This window comes from Notothenia rossii, assembly GCF_949606895.1.
Source record: "Notothenia rossii genome assembly, chromosome: 1".
NCBI lineage: Eukaryota > Metazoa > Chordata > Actinopteri > Perciformes > Nototheniidae > Notothenia > Notothenia rossii.
Genome location: NC_136912.1, coordinates 68679945 through 68697060, shown reverse-complemented (window position 1 = coordinate 68697060; position 17116 = coordinate 68679945). Strand labels below are relative to the sequence as shown.

At 40.8% G+C, this 17116-nt stretch overlaps 2 protein-coding genes and 1 long non-coding RNA gene across 9 annotated transcripts; 1 reads left to right on the top strand and 2 right to left on the bottom strand.

The window, feature by feature from the left end:
- Positions 1 to 35: 35 nt before the first annotated feature.
- bmb (brambleberry) lies at positions 36 to 6526 on the bottom strand. 2 transcript variants are annotated; one of them, XM_079675222.1, is made up of 13 exons: positions 6361 to 6526; positions 5367 to 5596; positions 4380 to 4508; positions 4091 to 4276; positions 3789 to 4011; positions 3310 to 3426; positions 3021 to 3200; positions 1805 to 2011; positions 1589 to 1715; positions 1226 to 1287; positions 993 to 1120; positions 809 to 903; positions 36 to 303 (listed from the first exon to the last, which is right to left on the bottom strand). In XM_079675222.1, the coding sequence occupies exons 1-13, from the start codon at positions 6509 to 6511 to the stop codon at positions 174 to 176; spliced, it is 1965 nt and encodes a 654-aa protein (XP_079531348.1). In that variant the 5' UTR covers positions 6512 to 6526; the 3' UTR covers positions 36 to 173. The 2 variants fall into 2 exon arrangements, with proteins under 2 accessions (XP_079531348.1, XP_079531349.1); XM_079675223.1 differs by having other exon boundaries at positions 6305 to 6411.
- Positions 6526 to 12206, top strand: pycr3 (pyrroline-5-carboxylate reductase 3). 6 transcript variants are annotated; one of them, XM_079675251.1, is made up of 7 exons: positions 6526 to 6629; positions 8859 to 8952; positions 9036 to 9100; positions 9744 to 9923; positions 10011 to 10223; positions 11508 to 11600; positions 11738 to 12206. In XM_079675251.1, exons 2-7 carry the CDS (start codon positions 8865 to 8867, stop codon positions 11918 to 11920), a joined length of 822 nt encoding a protein of 273 aa, XP_079531377.1. In that variant the 5' UTR covers positions 6526 to 6629; positions 8859 to 8864; the 3' UTR covers positions 11921 to 12206. The 6 variants fall into 6 exon arrangements, with proteins under 6 accessions (XP_079531377.1, XP_079531375.1, XP_079531373.1 ...); XM_079675249.1 differs by lacking the exon at positions 6526 to 6629 and adding an exon at positions 6637 to 6785; XM_079675247.1 differs by lacking the exon at positions 6526 to 6629 and adding an exon at positions 6802 to 7585.
- Positions 12019 to 16488, bottom strand: LOC307035704. The gene is made up of 2 exons (XR_013807162.1): positions 15047 to 16488; positions 12019 to 12201 (listed from the first exon to the last, which is right to left on the bottom strand). It is a non-coding gene; the product is annotated as an uncharacterized lncRNA (long non-coding RNA).
- Between the last annotated feature and the right edge of the window lie 628 nt (positions 16489 to 17116).

Sequence of the window (17116 nt, the reverse complement as noted above, 5' to 3'; positions counted from 1 at the left end):
TACTGGTGTTTAAATACACTACAGACGGATTTATATGTAAAGAAATAATTTATTAAGTGAAAACTGAACCGCAGGCAGAACTTACAATGACATCACAATAACAGTAGAACAGTTAAAAATAAGGCAATAAAATACATTTTAAAAAACCTTTGTAGTCTTAAAAAAAGGAGTGCTCATTTAGCAACATAGGAGGTGTACCCCCCTCTGTGGACCCCGCAGTACTCCTGTTCCGGCACTGCTCTCTTCTTACAGGCCTTCCCTGTTTTTGTGACTCCATTGCACAGCTGACGGCCTGATAGAGAGCTGCCATGACACAAAACATCAGTTTACATAAAAATCTAGATACAAATTTAGTTTTAATTTAAAAAGGTCCCCTATTATACTGTTTTCCATCAATATATTATAGGTCTCAGATATACACAAAACATGTCTCTGAAGTGTTTGGCTCGAAATACCAAACAGATCATTGTAGCATCCAATAATCCCCTCTGTTTCAAAAGTGCTGATTCTCTGTCTGTTACTTTAGATGAAAATAAGGAGCCACTCCCCACGCCCCTCTGAGAGATATTTGGTTAAAAATAACTCAATGGTGCTAGGAGGAGATTCAGGTGATCGGGGTGGGGTGGGGGAGGGTACCTTGGTTGGTGATTGGATCAGGACAAAAAGTGAGCTAATTTTTTTTCCTGAAATGTTCAGAATTTCTTTACACAGAGGGGACACATGTGCATGTATGAAAACGTGCATTTTGCATGATAGGTCCCCTTTAAAAAAGGCACTTTAGTTGTGATCGGAAAGACAAAAAACTGACCTGTTTGGTGACTGGGTCGGACTCGCAGCTCGTGAGATGTTCCCTGAATCATTAAAACATCCCAAGCTCCTTGGGGGGTTATCAGCAAACAAAGCCTAAACAAAGTAAATGGATGAGGATTTATTTTTATTCATAAAAAGGTACTCTGGTTATCCTACATATGACACACTCTCAGTTTGCTCACCGCTGAAAGAAGTGGCTGTGGCCCGAGCTTGGGGGTGGAGTAATTTGGTGTCCCAATGATTGGAGTAAACCTGGACTCTGGCATCGAACTCCTGGGAGGGGGGGACACTGCTGATATCCCAAAGTTACCTGTATAAGTGAGAGCAAATGTGATAACTAAATCTAGCAGGGTGTCACTTCAGGGGAATTCATTGCAATACATTTTACAGTTAATCTACTGTGTGTATTTCAAACCTGATATGAAGCTTTCCTGATTCAACAGGTCGTCTTTTGCCATGAAACCATAAGATTCATTTCTGAGGATAAAAGAACAAGATTGCCCACATCAAATAAATTACACAAATAAGTGCTGATCTCATCCATTTGTTGAATTGATTTTGTTTTACTGTAACAAATGTTTATACGTTTTGAATCAGGGTCTGCCTAATATAATACCATTATTATTTTTCTGTTTATACAATTGTAAATTAATTATCTTGGTCAGCTGGACACAACATTTAGATTTTCTTTGAAAGCATATTGGGCCTTTTAAACTATGTTTTGGACATTTAATAAACAAACCAAGTGTGCAGTATCAAAGGAACTCTGCTGACTCACTTCTGCGGGGTGGAGGACGTTGGATATGAGTCGCAGGTTGGATCTGGTTTCAGGGCCTCTTCAATGGCAAGCGGGGTCGCTGGCTTTCCTCTAATCAGGAAGCACGCCTTGCTTAAAAACCAGTGACCTGCAGATATGAAACAACAACTATTTTGTGACAAATACATTAGGAATGGAGACCTTGTATTTGCCTTGTAAGCAGCTTTCAGTGTGTACCCAGGCAGAGGAGGAGTAGCAGCAGGCTGAGGCCGGTGAGATCCAGCGCCGGCTGCTGGTTCATCTCGCAGACTGCGTTAAGAGGCACGGTGAGTAGCAGCATGGCCCGGGAGAAACCGGGACAACGCAGGAACGTCAGCAGGACAGCAGACAGAAGGAAGTAGCTTGCATGTGTGATACACGTCCACATGGCTGTCAGGCTCAAACCTGTAACCATGAGGTAAATAAGATTAATCAATATTATTTTCCCTATATTTAACACCTCATGCCAGAATTGGCCATCATCATTTCAAAAAGCCTTAAAGGTGGGGTAGGTAAGTTTGAGAAACCGGCTCGAGATACACTTTTTGTCATAGTCCATGGAATGCTCTTAACATACATATGCTTTGACAATAAATCCATCAAAAAAAAAATGTCATCTGTGGAAGCCGTGGTACTGTAAAAAGCACGACCAATCATTTTAGCCGGGCCGGCTAAAATAACTGGATGGCCTACCTGCCTGTCAGCCTTCCATCTGTGCACAAACTTATCTCGTGCCCTCATTGGTCATGTGCACGTTCGTGTGTGTTGGAGGAGGGGCTCTGTAAGGAAGTGGCAGATTTTTCCCTGCTGTATATTTTCAAATTCTAGCGCACTTGCCGTTTTCTGTTGATCAATTCATCATTTAAAGTGGACCTATCATGCTATATTTGAATAATATATTGTAGGGCCATACCTATATAAAAACATGTCTGTGAAAATACCAAACAGATCATGCATTTTAGCCATGCCTCATTTCGCTCTATTTGCCCTGTCTTCACAAGGGCTGATTCTGTGGCAAATGAGCTGCAGCTGACCACGCCCCCCTGCAAAGGAGGGGGGCGAGGCACGAGCATCATTTTACCATGGTGTTACCATGCCACGGCAACCTCTCATTCCCCTGATAGGTGGAGAGTTGCCCATATAGGCGGAGCATCCCTTTTCTGACGTCAGAAAAATTCAAATAATAATCAGATCCGTTGCAGCCCCGTTTTTAGAGATTTGGGTATGCAGGAAAAGAGAGAGGGTTGTGTTTTCTGACACTTGGTGAGTTCCCTGACACATATTCATGTATAAAAGACATACAAAAGTGCATTTTGCATGATAGGTTCCCTTTAAGCTCAATGTTTGTTGTTATAGTCAGGGAAGATGTCACGTGAACACATTTGGATACTTCAGTGAGAGTGTACTGTCCCACCTGCCCAGCAAAGGTAGCTCTGGATCATGTGAAGCCTTTCCTCGATGCGGCTCTGCATTTTGTCCAGGAAGTGCAGCGTGGCTCCCAGGGTGCCGTTCATGTGCTCCAGTTTCTTCATCAGGTCGGTGTAGTACTGAGAGGTCTGGTCCTGGTACTGCAGGAACTCCGACACGCTGTGGTCTGATCATGCAGGCACAAAGGAAATAAAAGATAAGACAGAATTCCTTTGAAGGACACGTTTTCAAAGCTTCTAGAATTTAAGTTATTTGCAATATTCCGTTTTGATTACCAATTTTTTGGTGGATGTCCTGAGCTTGGTGCCTGACGGCTGCGAGGTCATTAACAATCGCCTTGTGGCTGTCCTGCACCTCCGAGCCTTGGGTCTGCAGATGCTCACTCACATTCTCTATAAAAAAATGAAGGGAATGCAGGCATGAGGTAATAAATAACATTTCATACTAGATGACGACAGAACCCTGGTTTAGATGGAGTGTTTATGTCCAATAACACATGAATTATAGCACAATCGTTTTTGAATTACAAGTTTTTGGGGGAAATTCTCTTTAAAACAAGTGTTTAAAAAGAGAGCACAAAAGGTCTAAGCAGGTATAGCGCCTGGGATTTTCTATCGTAATTCACACACTTTTATGCCAGTAAAAAGGAAATCACAGCAATGCAAAGCAGAAGTGCAGCCTTGACTTTGTCCACATTTAATGTAAACACAAATCATTAAGCAGTGAACTCAATTCTCAACATGACAGCTCTCACCCATCTTCTTCGTAATGCCCTGAATGAGCTGGGCTACCAGTTCCTGTCCAGAGGCGATGAGGGCTTTCTCCTGGCCCAGCTGCTCCAGGTTGTCCTTCAGTGAGCTCTCCATTTGGCCCTGGCCCTCAAACAGTTTCCCCTGCTGGGCCTGCAGGGCGCTGTGACCGTCCAGCACCTTGTCCAGGGATGCTGCAGTCAGCTCCTTCAGCTCCAGCTGGCCCTCCTGTTATAAAACACCACAATCAAAGAAGAACCAACATGCATACTGTGCACGTGAAGACCAAAACTGAACTGAGACCTACCTTCAGGTCCTTCATTGCATTCAGTTGGCTGGTGGCCGTGGAGATGAGAGCGTTGACGGTGTGCTCTGCTCTGCGCCGGAACAGCTGCTGGCGCGTGGCGTAGCAGACTGAGCGCGCTCTGTTGCTCACTATGTGGTACGCATTCCATGTGTCTGAATCCATGTCTGCTGTACACTCTTTTATCGACTGAAACATCAAAGTAAGATCAGGAATGGCTCCACAGAAAGATTTTTTTTAAAACAGCCTGTTTCAATTATAAAACATTTGGATAATTTGGATCATGTTTTACCATTTCCTCTGTACATGGGAAGGTGCAACGCCCCTCAGCCTCTGCCTGGCAGTTAAACAAAACCACTCCAAGTTTGGCGAGCTGTTCCTCTGGGAGGTTTTCACAGCTCACCTTCAGACGGGCAACAACCTATACAAGAGGATAGCGCTTTGTTTACATCTCAAGGATAAACCAGTGGACACATTCTAACACCTTCATGATAAAAGATGGAAAGGCTTCACAATGTTGTTTCTCAACCTTTCTGGAGTGTATTATTGATCCCAAAACATTTTAGGGTTTCATGTGATTTTAAGTCTTAAAGGAGGCTTTAATATGATTTTTGGGGTTTTCCCTTTCCTGTAGTGTTTTATACAGGTTGTTGTGTATGTAAATGGTCTGCAAAGGCCAAAATCCCAAAGGTCGTTTCTCTCCCACACACTCTACCCAGCCTAAAACACCTCAATTTTAGTCCATTGTTTACTTCCACAATATAGTGACATCAACATGTAACACTCGCAATTCTATTTGCTAGTGCTCAAACACATATGACAGGCTAAGGTGCAGGACATCTCTAAGCAGTTGACCAATCACAACAGAGCTGGCCAGATAACCAATCTGGTTTCAGACATATGGTGAAAAGAGGTGCTGCAGCACAGGAAGTATGATAACAATAAAAACGTTTTGAACATTAAAGCATGGAGACAGGTCACAGAGGCACAACATCTAATTATGAAACCTGAATTCCGCCTAATAAGGCCCCTTTTAAACAAGTGAAAAAAAAACACAAGCATCTCTTTAGCCTTAAGGAAGTAATTGTTTTTAATTTTTTGGACAAATCAATGTATCACGTATGCAACTGTTAGATTAAATCAATGAAAACAAATACTGGCTGCAGCCTTACATATAAAATAACATTAATATAAATTATTCAATCATGACCCTGTTCTTACAAAAGTTACCATAGGTGAATTCTGAGCAACAGACTAAAACAAACCCTGATTTGTTCACCTTGTAGTGGCAGCCGTCTAACGGGCTGATCTCCATCTGCTTTGCTTCAGCCAAAAACCTCTCATCTGCAGTTACCATCTCAAACTGTGCTGGGACTTCTGCTGCTTCAGGTGGTGGTGCTGCTGCTGCTGCTGCTTTGGGTGCCGACCCTCCCTTCAGCCAATCAAACAGCCCGCTGACAGGACAATGACAGGCCAGCATGCAGATCAGCAGGTAGAGGTGAGCCATGTCTGCAACAAAAGAGAATACGAATGCACTGTCAATTTGCCACACAAATATATATAGGCGAGCGATTTGCAACACTAAATAACAGCTAAAAATAAATATATTATAGTCCTGTATTTTAAGTTACAACACCTTGTCCTTTGATTATATTTTAAATCAGCATTCATTCGCAGGACAAGATGTAATGTCCCTAAAAAGGTTAGGATGCCACTAGATGGCGACAACAACGGTGGCATTATTTTTGATTGATTGTTTGAAAATGTATATATGCAATATTCCTGATCTGGTTTATTTAAATGTATGTGGTGATAAAAACCATACTGAATGGTCAAAGCTATATGCATAATATCACAAATTTTTAAAATGTATTTAACCATATGTTTGGATGGAGACCACACGGAGGCTTGCCCAGGCATGTCTGCCCTGCTGAAGCGCTTCAACACAGCACAGATCTGCCGCAGCATTGTTTATGAGTATGAGTTGAAAAAATGCGATAATTTGTTTAAATGATACAAAACACATTATAATATAACAGTTAGCATGTTTAAATCTAAATTGCCCGTCTGTTTAAAGCACCGGGGAGCCCATCACCCATACACCCTGAAAAACTGCAAACATATTTAAAACTGTATTAAACACATTTAAAACACTCAGCGACATTGTTTGCAGCAACATATACGAGTAAAAGAAAAACATAATAAACTATGATTTACCTTAGTCAATGCACACGGGATTAAACAAACATTAAAAATATTGCTTAAACGTGTACCTTTTATTACAATTGTGCAGGTTCTTTCTGGAGTTGTCTCCTTCACACAGCTGATTGCAATGACAGAAATGTGTTCTTGTCCAGCCCCCGTCCGCGCTATAGGAGGAGGACACAGCCAATGGAATAACTCGCATTTTGGGGGGACGGACATTGGGTATGTTAGATGTGAGTCACGGCTGAAATGGAATAGTAAAGGTGCGGAATCATCTGTTGGAAATGTATAGCTGAGGATGCTGTAGACTCCGCCCACCTGGTGCAGCAGCACGGAGGTAGAAAACAAACTCACCGATAGTTCACTGGGACTCAGCACTCAGGTGGTTAGTTTCGTGGATACTGCGGGTGTTATCGACCTGACAGACAGTTTCAATAAACTACAGTTTGGGTTTTACTAAACGTTGGACGTCAACAAATCTGAAACATATCAGGTGAATAAATATCCTTCCACCAACGTCAGCCGGTGTTATTTACAGCATCGCCTGACAACCTGTTATGTCACTCCGTGTTATTTTATGGTTGTCCAGTCAACAAGTAACACGTGCATTGTATTGCTAATAGGTGCCGGATTATTTTGTCGCTTTCCTTAGCAAGCAGGATTTTTTACATTTTGTCACGCATTTTTGCGACCTGCTAACCGACCAGCTAAAATGTAAGCTAGCTACAGTACCACTCTCCCCTTGCCACACCATAAATGACTCTAGCACCACATTAGCAACCTAGCCGTGTGGATAATCTACCTTTGGGCTAACCGTAAAGCTAGTGTGGCTACATTGTCATAACAATGGACGACCCCGGTATCAAGAAGCAGAATTGGGACGTGAAGGAGACAGAGTTATTTCTGGAAATACTGAAGGACCTGGACATGAAAAAATGCTTAGACGGGAGGAAAGTAAGGAATAATAAACTGTTTAAGGTGGCACACAGGAGGATGACAGCGGCTGGTTATCACAGAACTGTGGACCAATTAAAGTTTCGCTGGAAACTTCTCAAAAGTGCGTATTATAAGTGCAAGAGGGAACCGAACCTCCCGGCAACGACCAAAATACAAGGTTGGTGGCGGTATGAAAAGACTATGATAGCTATCATGGAGTCCAGACACCCCTTGTTAGGAGCTGGTGTCAACTCTGTCAGGAATGATGAAGTGACAGAAGACTCGGATGGAGAAGCATCGATGCTGCACTGGCCGCAGCCCTGCCCGGACAATACCGCCCAAAACCTGGGTTTAATTGTAGGGGTGATGCCGTGGATGCGATGTAGTCTTGTCTTCAGATCGTAACCATTTCTGCCATATGATGCATGCATTCATTACCCAACCGCTTGTGAACATGTCTCCGTGTGATACTACAGTTTTGATTTGTATCTTTATCTTTAAACAAGCAGTCTCATTGAGCTCAGATCTCATATTCACAAGACAACATGAGCACAAGAAACGTCTTGAGTATGAGCATAAGGCAATTAATTAAAATCTACTTTCGTCAAAATCACAATACTCTTGAATAACACAGTTTTTACAAAACCTAAACAAAATATTTAAGATGTATTGCAGGACTGTTGATTTAAACTGAATGTGACATAATAAACTGTCAACTTGGTGTAGTATGGTAATATCAATTGGTCTGTAGTACTATCCCAGCTGTTGTTTCATTGTTTATTTTCCAGTAAGGGTGAATAATGCCCATTGCAATCTCTCAAATTAACAACATTTTTTACCAGTTTGAATCAGGGATTTTAGCATTAGAAATTATCTGCAAGTATAAGTATCAACATTTTCTGTCGGTAGACGAATATCAATACCATGATGCCTTCCATTTGTTTACCGTATAAGCTTCTTTCAAATATTAAGACATGTGATTTACAGATAGACTTACTGCTTGCTTTCTCAGCTGCCAGCTCTGTGTTAGCCCTTTAAACTCTAATCTCAGTAAGCGATGCAGTTGCAGGACAAAAAGACCTAGGACAGAGCAACTACACTGAAAGCGAAGACATTTGATGACTGTCACCCAGGAGTTTACAAGTTATCTTTCGTCATTTAACCTGACGCCGAAAGTAATCCAGTTACTTGTGATGATGTGATCACAGTCAATAATTGCATTGCCTATGGTAAATGACACTAATGGTGTCTGGCATCTAACTGTAATAACGATAACCCCCAACTTCTATTTGAAATTTGGTGCACATTTCCCTCATAAGAAATAACAAGGTTATGATCAAATAATTTACTTGTCCATACGTGTGTATGCTTGAAAAAATACCTTAAACAAGAACATAATTTAAATGAGTTGCCTCCATTATTTTCCATAAATGAATCAATTTAATTACTAATCGTTGCAGCTTTAACTGTCTTGCACACATGGGGTCTAGCATAATCTTGATGTATATTTGTGATAATGTCTGACACCATTGTCATCATTGGAAATGTGTTATAAATTGTTTCGTGATTCACTTCCTCAGTTCTTTGGTCAATTGTTTAACTCTTTGATGTTTCCAATTGTTTTCTCTAGATCAAAATGGACCCCGAGATGGACTCGCAGCTGAAGATCGGTTTTATTGGTGCAGGGAACATGGCATTCGGCATCGCAAAGGGCATCTTGTCTGGTAAGATATGATAAAGTTGTTGAAACTGCACAGAGGTTTTAAACAAAAAAAGGTGTTGACTGTCCCTTTTGTTCCCATCAAAGGGAATGCTCTTCCTGCAAACATCAAAGTTAGCGCACCATCCTCAAGAAACCTGGGACGCTTTCAGGTACGTTTTACTTTACTTCTCTATCAGTGCTCAGTAGGATGGGATGGATTGCAGGACAGTGAGCATGATGGTAACTGTTTGTAAGATCAGTTACAGTGATTTATTCTGTTGTTGATGAGTCGGGTAGGTGTCACTTTTTTTGAATGTGTGCACATAGTTCAACAATTGCAGGAGACAAATAAGTAACTGAAATTTGAAACTTGTGTGCTAACAGAATATTAAGATATGAATTACATTTTTACAAAAACAGTAGTTATGTTGACCCTGCTGTTTATTAACATAAACAAATAAAATGTTACCATTATAAAAAGTCTGCAAATCGTTTTTCTTGATTTTATTTGTTTTGGTTTTGTCTATAAAATGTGAGAAAACGGTGAAAAATGCCTACCATAAAACTGACTAGTGATGCACACTACACTTTTTTTGTCAAAAATTATATATAATCTGATATCAAAATGGTTTTCAGTTGCCTTTATTTTTTTATTACCTTTACATTTATTTCAACTAAAGAATATGTGTATGAATTATCATTCAGTTTGAACCCAAATTAAGAATGTAACGTGCCAATGATTTAACTAACTATGTTTTATTTATACCTCTAACACGTGTTTGTGTCAGTAACCTCCTTTCCTCTGTCTTTCAGGAGCTCGGTGTTGCCGTCACTCATTCCAACGAAGAGGTGGTCTCTGGGTCAGATCTGGTCTTTGTTGCGGTCAAACCTCACCTGGTTGCACCTGTTCTCACTGAGATCTCAGAACACGTCACAGAGCGACACATTATTGTGTCTGTGGCAGCGGGGGTAACACTGGCAACAGTAGAAGAGGTGAGAGCATAATGTGAAATGGTTTTTCAAATTAAAATTGTGTGGATCTAAAGAAGACTAACATTATTTTTCTCTTCCGATCTCAAGCTCTTGCCAGAGAATTCAGTCGCCATCAGGCTGATGCCAAATCTGCCATGTTTGGTTCAGGAGGGAGCTCTCCTGTTTGCCAGGGGATCCCATGCGAAACAGGAAGACGGAGCTCTGCTGCGTTCTTTGCTGCACCGCTGTGGTTTGGTGGAGGAGGGACCGGAGGCCTGGATCGACATCCACACTGGACTGAGCGGGAGCGGAGTTGCTTTTGTGAGTGGGCCAGGATTTTATGCTTTGTTTAAAGTCCTTATAACTGCTGGCCTACTCTTGTAGTAGAAAAAGGAGATAAGGAACCTTTGTTGATCCCCCTAGGGGGAAATTCAGTTTTCCACTCTGGTTTATGCACACACAGTACAAATACACATAGGTATATAGGTGCACACAAGCACGGATGCCTTGCTCAGGAGAACCTCTGCAGTGCCCAGGAGGTGAACTGGCACCTCTCCAGCTAGCAGTCCACACTCCGTTCTTAGTCCGATCAGACCATCTTATTACTAGTTAAAATAGTATAGAAACCTGTAATTCTTCTAACATGTTCCTTAAAATGGCCAGGTACTGATAATTGCCAGGTAGGGTTCACACATACAAGGAATTTGCTGTGGTGTATAATGGCAAATACAAACACACAGTAAGAGGGATTCAGTTGTAAACAAAGTAGCAAACATAGAGTTCTTAAAATATATAAATATACACAAGAAGGAATAATAATAATAGATTACATTTTTATAGCGCCTTTCAAGGGACCCATGGCCGCTTTTACATGCTGTGAACAAACAAACAAGTAAGGCAAATAATAAAGTAAAAATGAAATAAATAGCAGTGGGAGTTGAAGTACAATAAGATTGGGAATATTTACTCTGAAAATGAATTTATCAGGTTTCATCTTTTAGAGACTCGAAAGTTCCACCCGTTAAATAATCACAATAAATCTTGGTGCAGCTTTTATTGCCACTATTGTAAAATGGTAATTATTATTGATAAAAGTAAGTCTGCATCACATTACTACAGAATATTTATGGAAGTTTTTAAATGCCCTCTTAAGCATGTGAATCCAAGAATTGAGTTGACAGAGTGGTGCAGACTTTATATTCATCTCAGTGTTTTACTGGGACTGGTGCAGAATACAAAGTGATTTACTGATTTACATGAGCACACATTGAAAGCTCTGCATTGAATCCTCAGTTAAAATACATATCCAGTCAGTTTAAGTAACATAAAGTACAACATATAATTATTTACACTTTACCCCTGTATTAATAGGGCTTATAAAGATGGTCCCTGGAATGAATAACCTATTGGAAGTATGTTTCAAGTCTGAGAATTGAAAAAGAAAATCAAACAAAGGTCATTAATGCAAACATTGAGTGTAACACCATTGTGATATGTGACAATTAATTACTTTGCAGTAATACAAATTCATACACATTTATTTTATTTTGATGGACTTATTTTGAGCACCTTTTGATGCTGATGCATGTGACCCCCTCTGTGCAGGTGTATCTGTTTGCTGAAGCGCTGGCAGAAGGAGCTGTAAAAATGGGAATGCCAAGTGCTCTGGCCCACAGCATCGCATCTCAAACTGTTCTGGTCAGTTCTATTGCGTGCATGCTTCTGTTTCTCTCTAGCAACATAAGCACTTTTCTAAGAAATACTGTGTTGTTTGTTCGACAGCAAAATATTTGAACCCACCATAATTATTTTGGTCTTTATTCCATCTGATGCAGGGTGCTGGGAAATTGCTACGTGAGTCCGGGAAGCATCCGGCTCAGCTCCGCTCTGAGGTCTGCACTCCGGGTGGAACAACCATCTACGGGCTTCACACTCTGGAGCAGGGCGGTCTGAGGGCGGCGACCATGAGCGCCGTGGAATCTGCCACTGAGAGAGCCAGGGAGCTCGGCCGAAAGTGAGCAGAAAGATCCAGGAAATAACGGCTGCTCTTTGCCTTTCTACTACTACTCCATTGACTTAATACAAGCCTTCCAACAAACTGACTTTTTGGCTCAACTTCACCATGGAACACAAAGACAAAGGAGGACTTGTCATCTTTTCTTTGTTCATTTCTTTCCCTTTCTCATCAATTAGTGAGAATGCAGATTGCAACCAACTGACAGATTCTCCACTCACCCCTCCCTTTCAGAGAAACTGCAGTGGCCTTTAGGTATCATAAAGAATGTGATGGGCCATGGCCCTTAAAGGCCATGTAATGCATCTAACACAGGTGTTTTTTAACATGTAGTTTAGATATCACCAGAATAAAAATAAATAATTTTTTTTAAAGTTTCGTCATAATTAAATGACATATACGTTAAAAACCGATGTTGGTTCCGAAGTTTGCCGAGTACGCCCCCGATCACTCCCGAACGAGCGGTGACGTCACACGTGGCAAACATTGCCATTTGATCAAATCAGTCCAAATGGCAAGCAACGCGATAACTTCAGACAGCGACAGCGACAGCGATCATTCAAGCTCAGATTCAGTGGGTTATCTGGATTCAGTTACAGAAGTAGAGAGTGAACCAGCTAGCCTTTCACTTCAAGGCATTTTGCCTTATAAGTACGAGCCTCCTGCCCAGCAATCGAACAACGAGGCAGAAACTTGTGAAAGAGAAGCGGATTCCGCAGCCGGCGAGACTCGAGTCGGCAATACTGAATGGTAAATTCTGTTTTATTTAATTTGACCTGCACTAAATGTCGATCTTAATTTGTCATCTGTTCCTCACACGTCCGGCAGATATTGTTTTGTTTTTTAATGTTATGTACAATATTCAGGTGTAGGGCTACATGTCAATGCTGTGAAAGCATGCCCACTGCAGATGAATGTGTATGCTGCAGAGAGATCTGGCAGGTGATGGAACAAATAGACAGTTTGCAACCTACTGACCAGATAGCAGAGTCCTGCATCGGGTCGGGTATCCGCGGGTACCCGACGGGTGACCCGCAAAAAAGGTGATTTGCGGGTGGTATTTTTTCAAACGCTTTTTTCCGGGTTCACTTCTGGGTAAAACAAAGATGATGCGGGTCCGGTTGCGGGTGTTGCATAATAAATATATTTAAACAATAATAATTTAGTTTAATGTTTAAATCCTCAGACCTCTCCTCCGCGGTACCGAGCATAATCATAACCTCTGCAGTGCATCTATCTGCTGCTGAGCGCACCACATTCTGAATGGCTGAGGTGAAGCTCTCTATAGCGGAGAATACAGCATTTTCAATAACTCTTCCTCAAGAGCAAAATCCAACGTCTGGGAGGCTTTTGGTGTCATCCTAGATGGAGAAAATAAACAACATCCCAGGCTTTTTGAGCCAAATATGCAACTGCGTGTGTTAATAATTGCACGTTGTCACATATATGCGGGTTCGGGTCGGGTTGCGGATCATGTGCCGGCGGGTCGGGTCGGGTTGCGGGACTAATTGGCAATATGTGCGGGTAGCGGGGCGGGTTCGGTACTGCACGTCACGGGTGCGGGGCGGGAGCGGGTCTTGAAAATCAGACCCGTGCAGGACTCTGCCAGATAGAAGACACCGACGAGAAACCAAGGTGCATTATTAGCCACCCAGGCTTTAGAGAAGGCTGTCTCAGTGTTTGGACACTGAAAATAGCGTATCTTCAATACAAACAACAACACAGAGCAGTTGATGGCCCACTACACCAGTAAGTAAATATTGATTGACCCAACTGCCTATTGCAGCTTTGCTTTCATATAATACTTTTAGTCGCTACAGATATGGTACACTTTTAAAGATACCATTAAACTCTTTCAAGCAGTCAAAAACAGCTTGGCTTTTATTTTTTCTGTGTATGCAAGTTCAATGTATGCTTGAGAAAAGAAACAACTACACATGTGAGGAAATATATAAGAGGTCTATGATTCTGTCAAGCAGTCATGTATAACCTCATATTTATTTTGTACAAGTAAAATACAAATATCATGTTATAAGCCAATTTGTAACCATTGCTACATAATAGTAGGCTACTACATAACATTTTATTTTTCTCCAAATATATTTATAATCTGTATACTTTTTTTTCATTAGGAAGTATCGATATACAGCTTATCGACAGTTTGTACGTTGGTGCTGGGGTGTAGGCCTACTCGGCCCAAAAATCAGAGTCCCGCTGCATGTGCTGTAACCGAGATACGGAAGACTTACCCTGAGCCGGGAGGCCGCTATCAGGGATTTCAATGGCCAAATCTGTAATTTGACATAAATCATGCAGCTGAACTGGTTAAAATGGTTTCGCATGATGTAAATAATTTACAAAGTACATCATTTACAATATTATTTTTCCAAAGAAACATGTAAATATAACAACATTTTCCAAATCACAAATTTGTAAGATTGTATTAATTTACTGTTTGATAAATAAAAAAGGGTTCTTTTGTTAATTTTTCACTTGTAACATTTTATCTTTATTGCAGTGTACATTAGTCTATTTTGGTATATGTGCGAGCCCACAAATAATTAAAAGTGGTAAAAATAATAAAGATATTCAGACGTAATTCATTTTTTGCCTTACTTATTTCACTTCAACTTTTATATATTTCAGTCACTAGGCAAGTTCACTGTACTCTGGTGACATTTAGCTCAAGCTGGCATAACACATGTAGTAACTTAATTCTGACCCGAGTTTTGTGCACAATCTTCCAGCACCCATGATCAATGTTTTATAGCAATCAGGAAACATTCACAGCTCACAACTACACATCGCTTCCCCATCATGAATTGTTAGATAAAAAAAGTTTAGCGAGGTCCGGTTACACATATGTTGAGCGAAAATAGCGGAAGGATACAAAACAAACAATCCAGACGAGGCTGGTGTTTGCCACGTGTGACGTCACACAGCTGGGTTAATGGCTGGCAAGCTTTTCGCTACCGGAGCGGAATAACACGGGAAAGTGGCACACATTTCATGTTATTTGGGGGGTATTTATGGAAAGAATCATTGATGTTGATATGTCAAATGAAACAGTGGAAAGTGATGAAGCGATTTATTAACACAGAATAACTTTTATTTTGGACATTACATGGACTTTAAGAATGTCTGAGTGTTTTTGTTGTTCCTTGGCTTTGTAAAAATGGTGGTCCTGTGCATGAATGAAGACGCCATCCTAACTTAAAGGTCCCATGTCATGGCCATTTCTACTGATCATAATTCCATTGTTGAGGTCTACTAGAATAGATTTACATTGTTCAATTTTCCAAACTCACATTGGTTTCTCATACAGCATCTCTGTATAGTAGGTGTGCTCACTCTGTTCTAAACAGCTTGTAGGAGCTCCTGGTGTTGTTTCCTGTTTGCTGCGTGGGGTCTGCGACACACCACGAAACTCAGCTCGAGCACACACACAAACTCTTTTGCGATGTCTCGCTGTCTCAGGCTGAGTAATCCGCGGATCCGCTGCTGTGAAAATATAAGGCTGAGTGAATGTTTGTGTGTGAGGAGCTCCACGGGTTGGTCCATTTGGACCTGGGCATGGTTACGTCACTATACTCTGGGAAAAAAAATGGAAAAATAAAAATCTCCAACGAGGCGTTCTGGGGCAGCATAGACAGGTATTTTCTGTGTTAGAGCTTTACTCGCTACAGGGTGTACTTTGAGGGTTTGTGACTCTGCAGACCGTTTACATGCATAAAAAGCTACATAACACACAAGGGGACGGGTAATAACCAGAAAAGCATGACATGGGACCTTTAAACAAGTGCAGTTTATACTTCCTTTTTATGTCTTAGACAAGAAGAATTTGTTTTAATCAAAAAGGAATGTTGTCTGAATCTTGAAATTGACAAGTAAATTATTTGATCATGACATTGTTTTTTTGAGAGAATTACTACTTTTACATGCACACCAAAAATTCAATCTTGAATACATGTAAGGTGAAATCCAAACTTGATTACTCCCATAGTTTGTAATTTAGTTGGAATGCTGTTAACAGCATTCCAACTAACTGTTCTTCAAGGGACAACATTTTTATTATTATTCCGCCGGGTTATTTTGGCCCTCTTATCCTCCAGCATTGAACATCGCAGAAACTCCGTTCGAACATCAAAACGTTCAGCTCGGTCGGGAATCGATTGCTATTACTTTTCTCATTCATAACTTTCGTAATTCCAGAGATACATCCCATAATACCGGTACATCAAATTTTGAACATTGAAGTCAATGGAGGAAATCTTCAACTTCAACAAATCTTCATGCGACTTCAACCGCTAACTGTTCATTCATACTTTCACTCAGAAACCTCATTCCAACTTTAACATTTTACACATCTTTCTGATATTATTCGTGTAATACAACTTTTAAATCTGATTCTTACTTTTAGAGATATTAAACATTGTTCAGACCTTGTTTTAGAGGTTTTCTTCACATTTTAACATTAACTAGAGTGCGTGATGTCACAGCTAGAGTGGAGGACAGCTTGAAATTCGCATTCATATTTTTTTTTTAAACTGCCATTATTCCCAAACCCTACATTCCTGAGACATAATTTATCATGACAAATGTAGGAAAACATCTCGTAGCTTGAAAAATGACAAATAATTAAGCAAAAATAATTAAACCAAATGCTTTTTGAGGGCATGAAGTGACAAAAACGTTCAACATGTCTCCATTAAACCCCATTGTAATTTCAGGCAGATATTTCCTCACGTTAGCAGCCGCACCACACAAACCACACAAACAATTATATGTTTTTATGTTTTTATTGAAAACACCATGTAAACATTCACAGTGCAGGGTGGAAAAAGTATGTGAACCCTTGGATTTAATAACTGGTTGACCCTCCTTTGGCAGCAATAACCTCAACCAAACGTTTCCTATAGTTGCATATCAGACCTGCACAACGGTCAGGAGGAATTTTGGACCATTCCTCTTTACAAAACTGTTTCAGTTTAGCAATATTCTTGGGATGTCTGTTGTGAATCGCTCTCTTGAGGTCATGCCACAGCATCTCAATTGGGTTGAGGTCAGGACTCTGACTGGGCCACTCCAGAAGGCGTATTTTCTTCTGTTGAAGCCATTCTGTTGTTGATTTACTTCTGTGCTTCGGGTCGTTGTCCTGTTGCATCACCCATCTTCTGTTGAGCTTCAATTGGTGGACAGA

Coding starts and splice junctions, on each gene's coding strand:
- bmb (XM_079675222.1), bottom strand. CDS start 6,511: ATGTCCGTCCCCCCAAAATGCGAGTTATTCCATTGGCTGTGTCCTCCT. Junction 2,012..3,020: donor GAGCTACCTTTGCTGGGCAG/GTGGGACAGTAC, acceptor TCATGGTTACAG/GTTTGAGCCTGACAGCCATG. Junction 904..992: donor CACAGCCACTTCTTTCAGCG/GTGAGCAAACTG, acceptor TACTTTGTTTAG/GCTTTGTTTGCTGATAACCC.
- pycr3 (XM_079675247.1), top strand. CDS start 7,139: ATGGACGACCCCGGTATCAAGAAGCAGAATTGGGACGTGAAGGAGACA. Junction 10,224..11,507: donor GCGGGAGCGGAGTTGCTTTT/GTGAGTGGGCCA, acceptor CCCTCTGTGCAG/GTGTATCTGTTTGCTGAAGC. Junction 11,601..11,737: donor TCGCATCTCAAACTGTTCTG/GTCAGTTCTATT, acceptor CATCTGATGCAG/GGTGCTGGGAAATTGCTACG.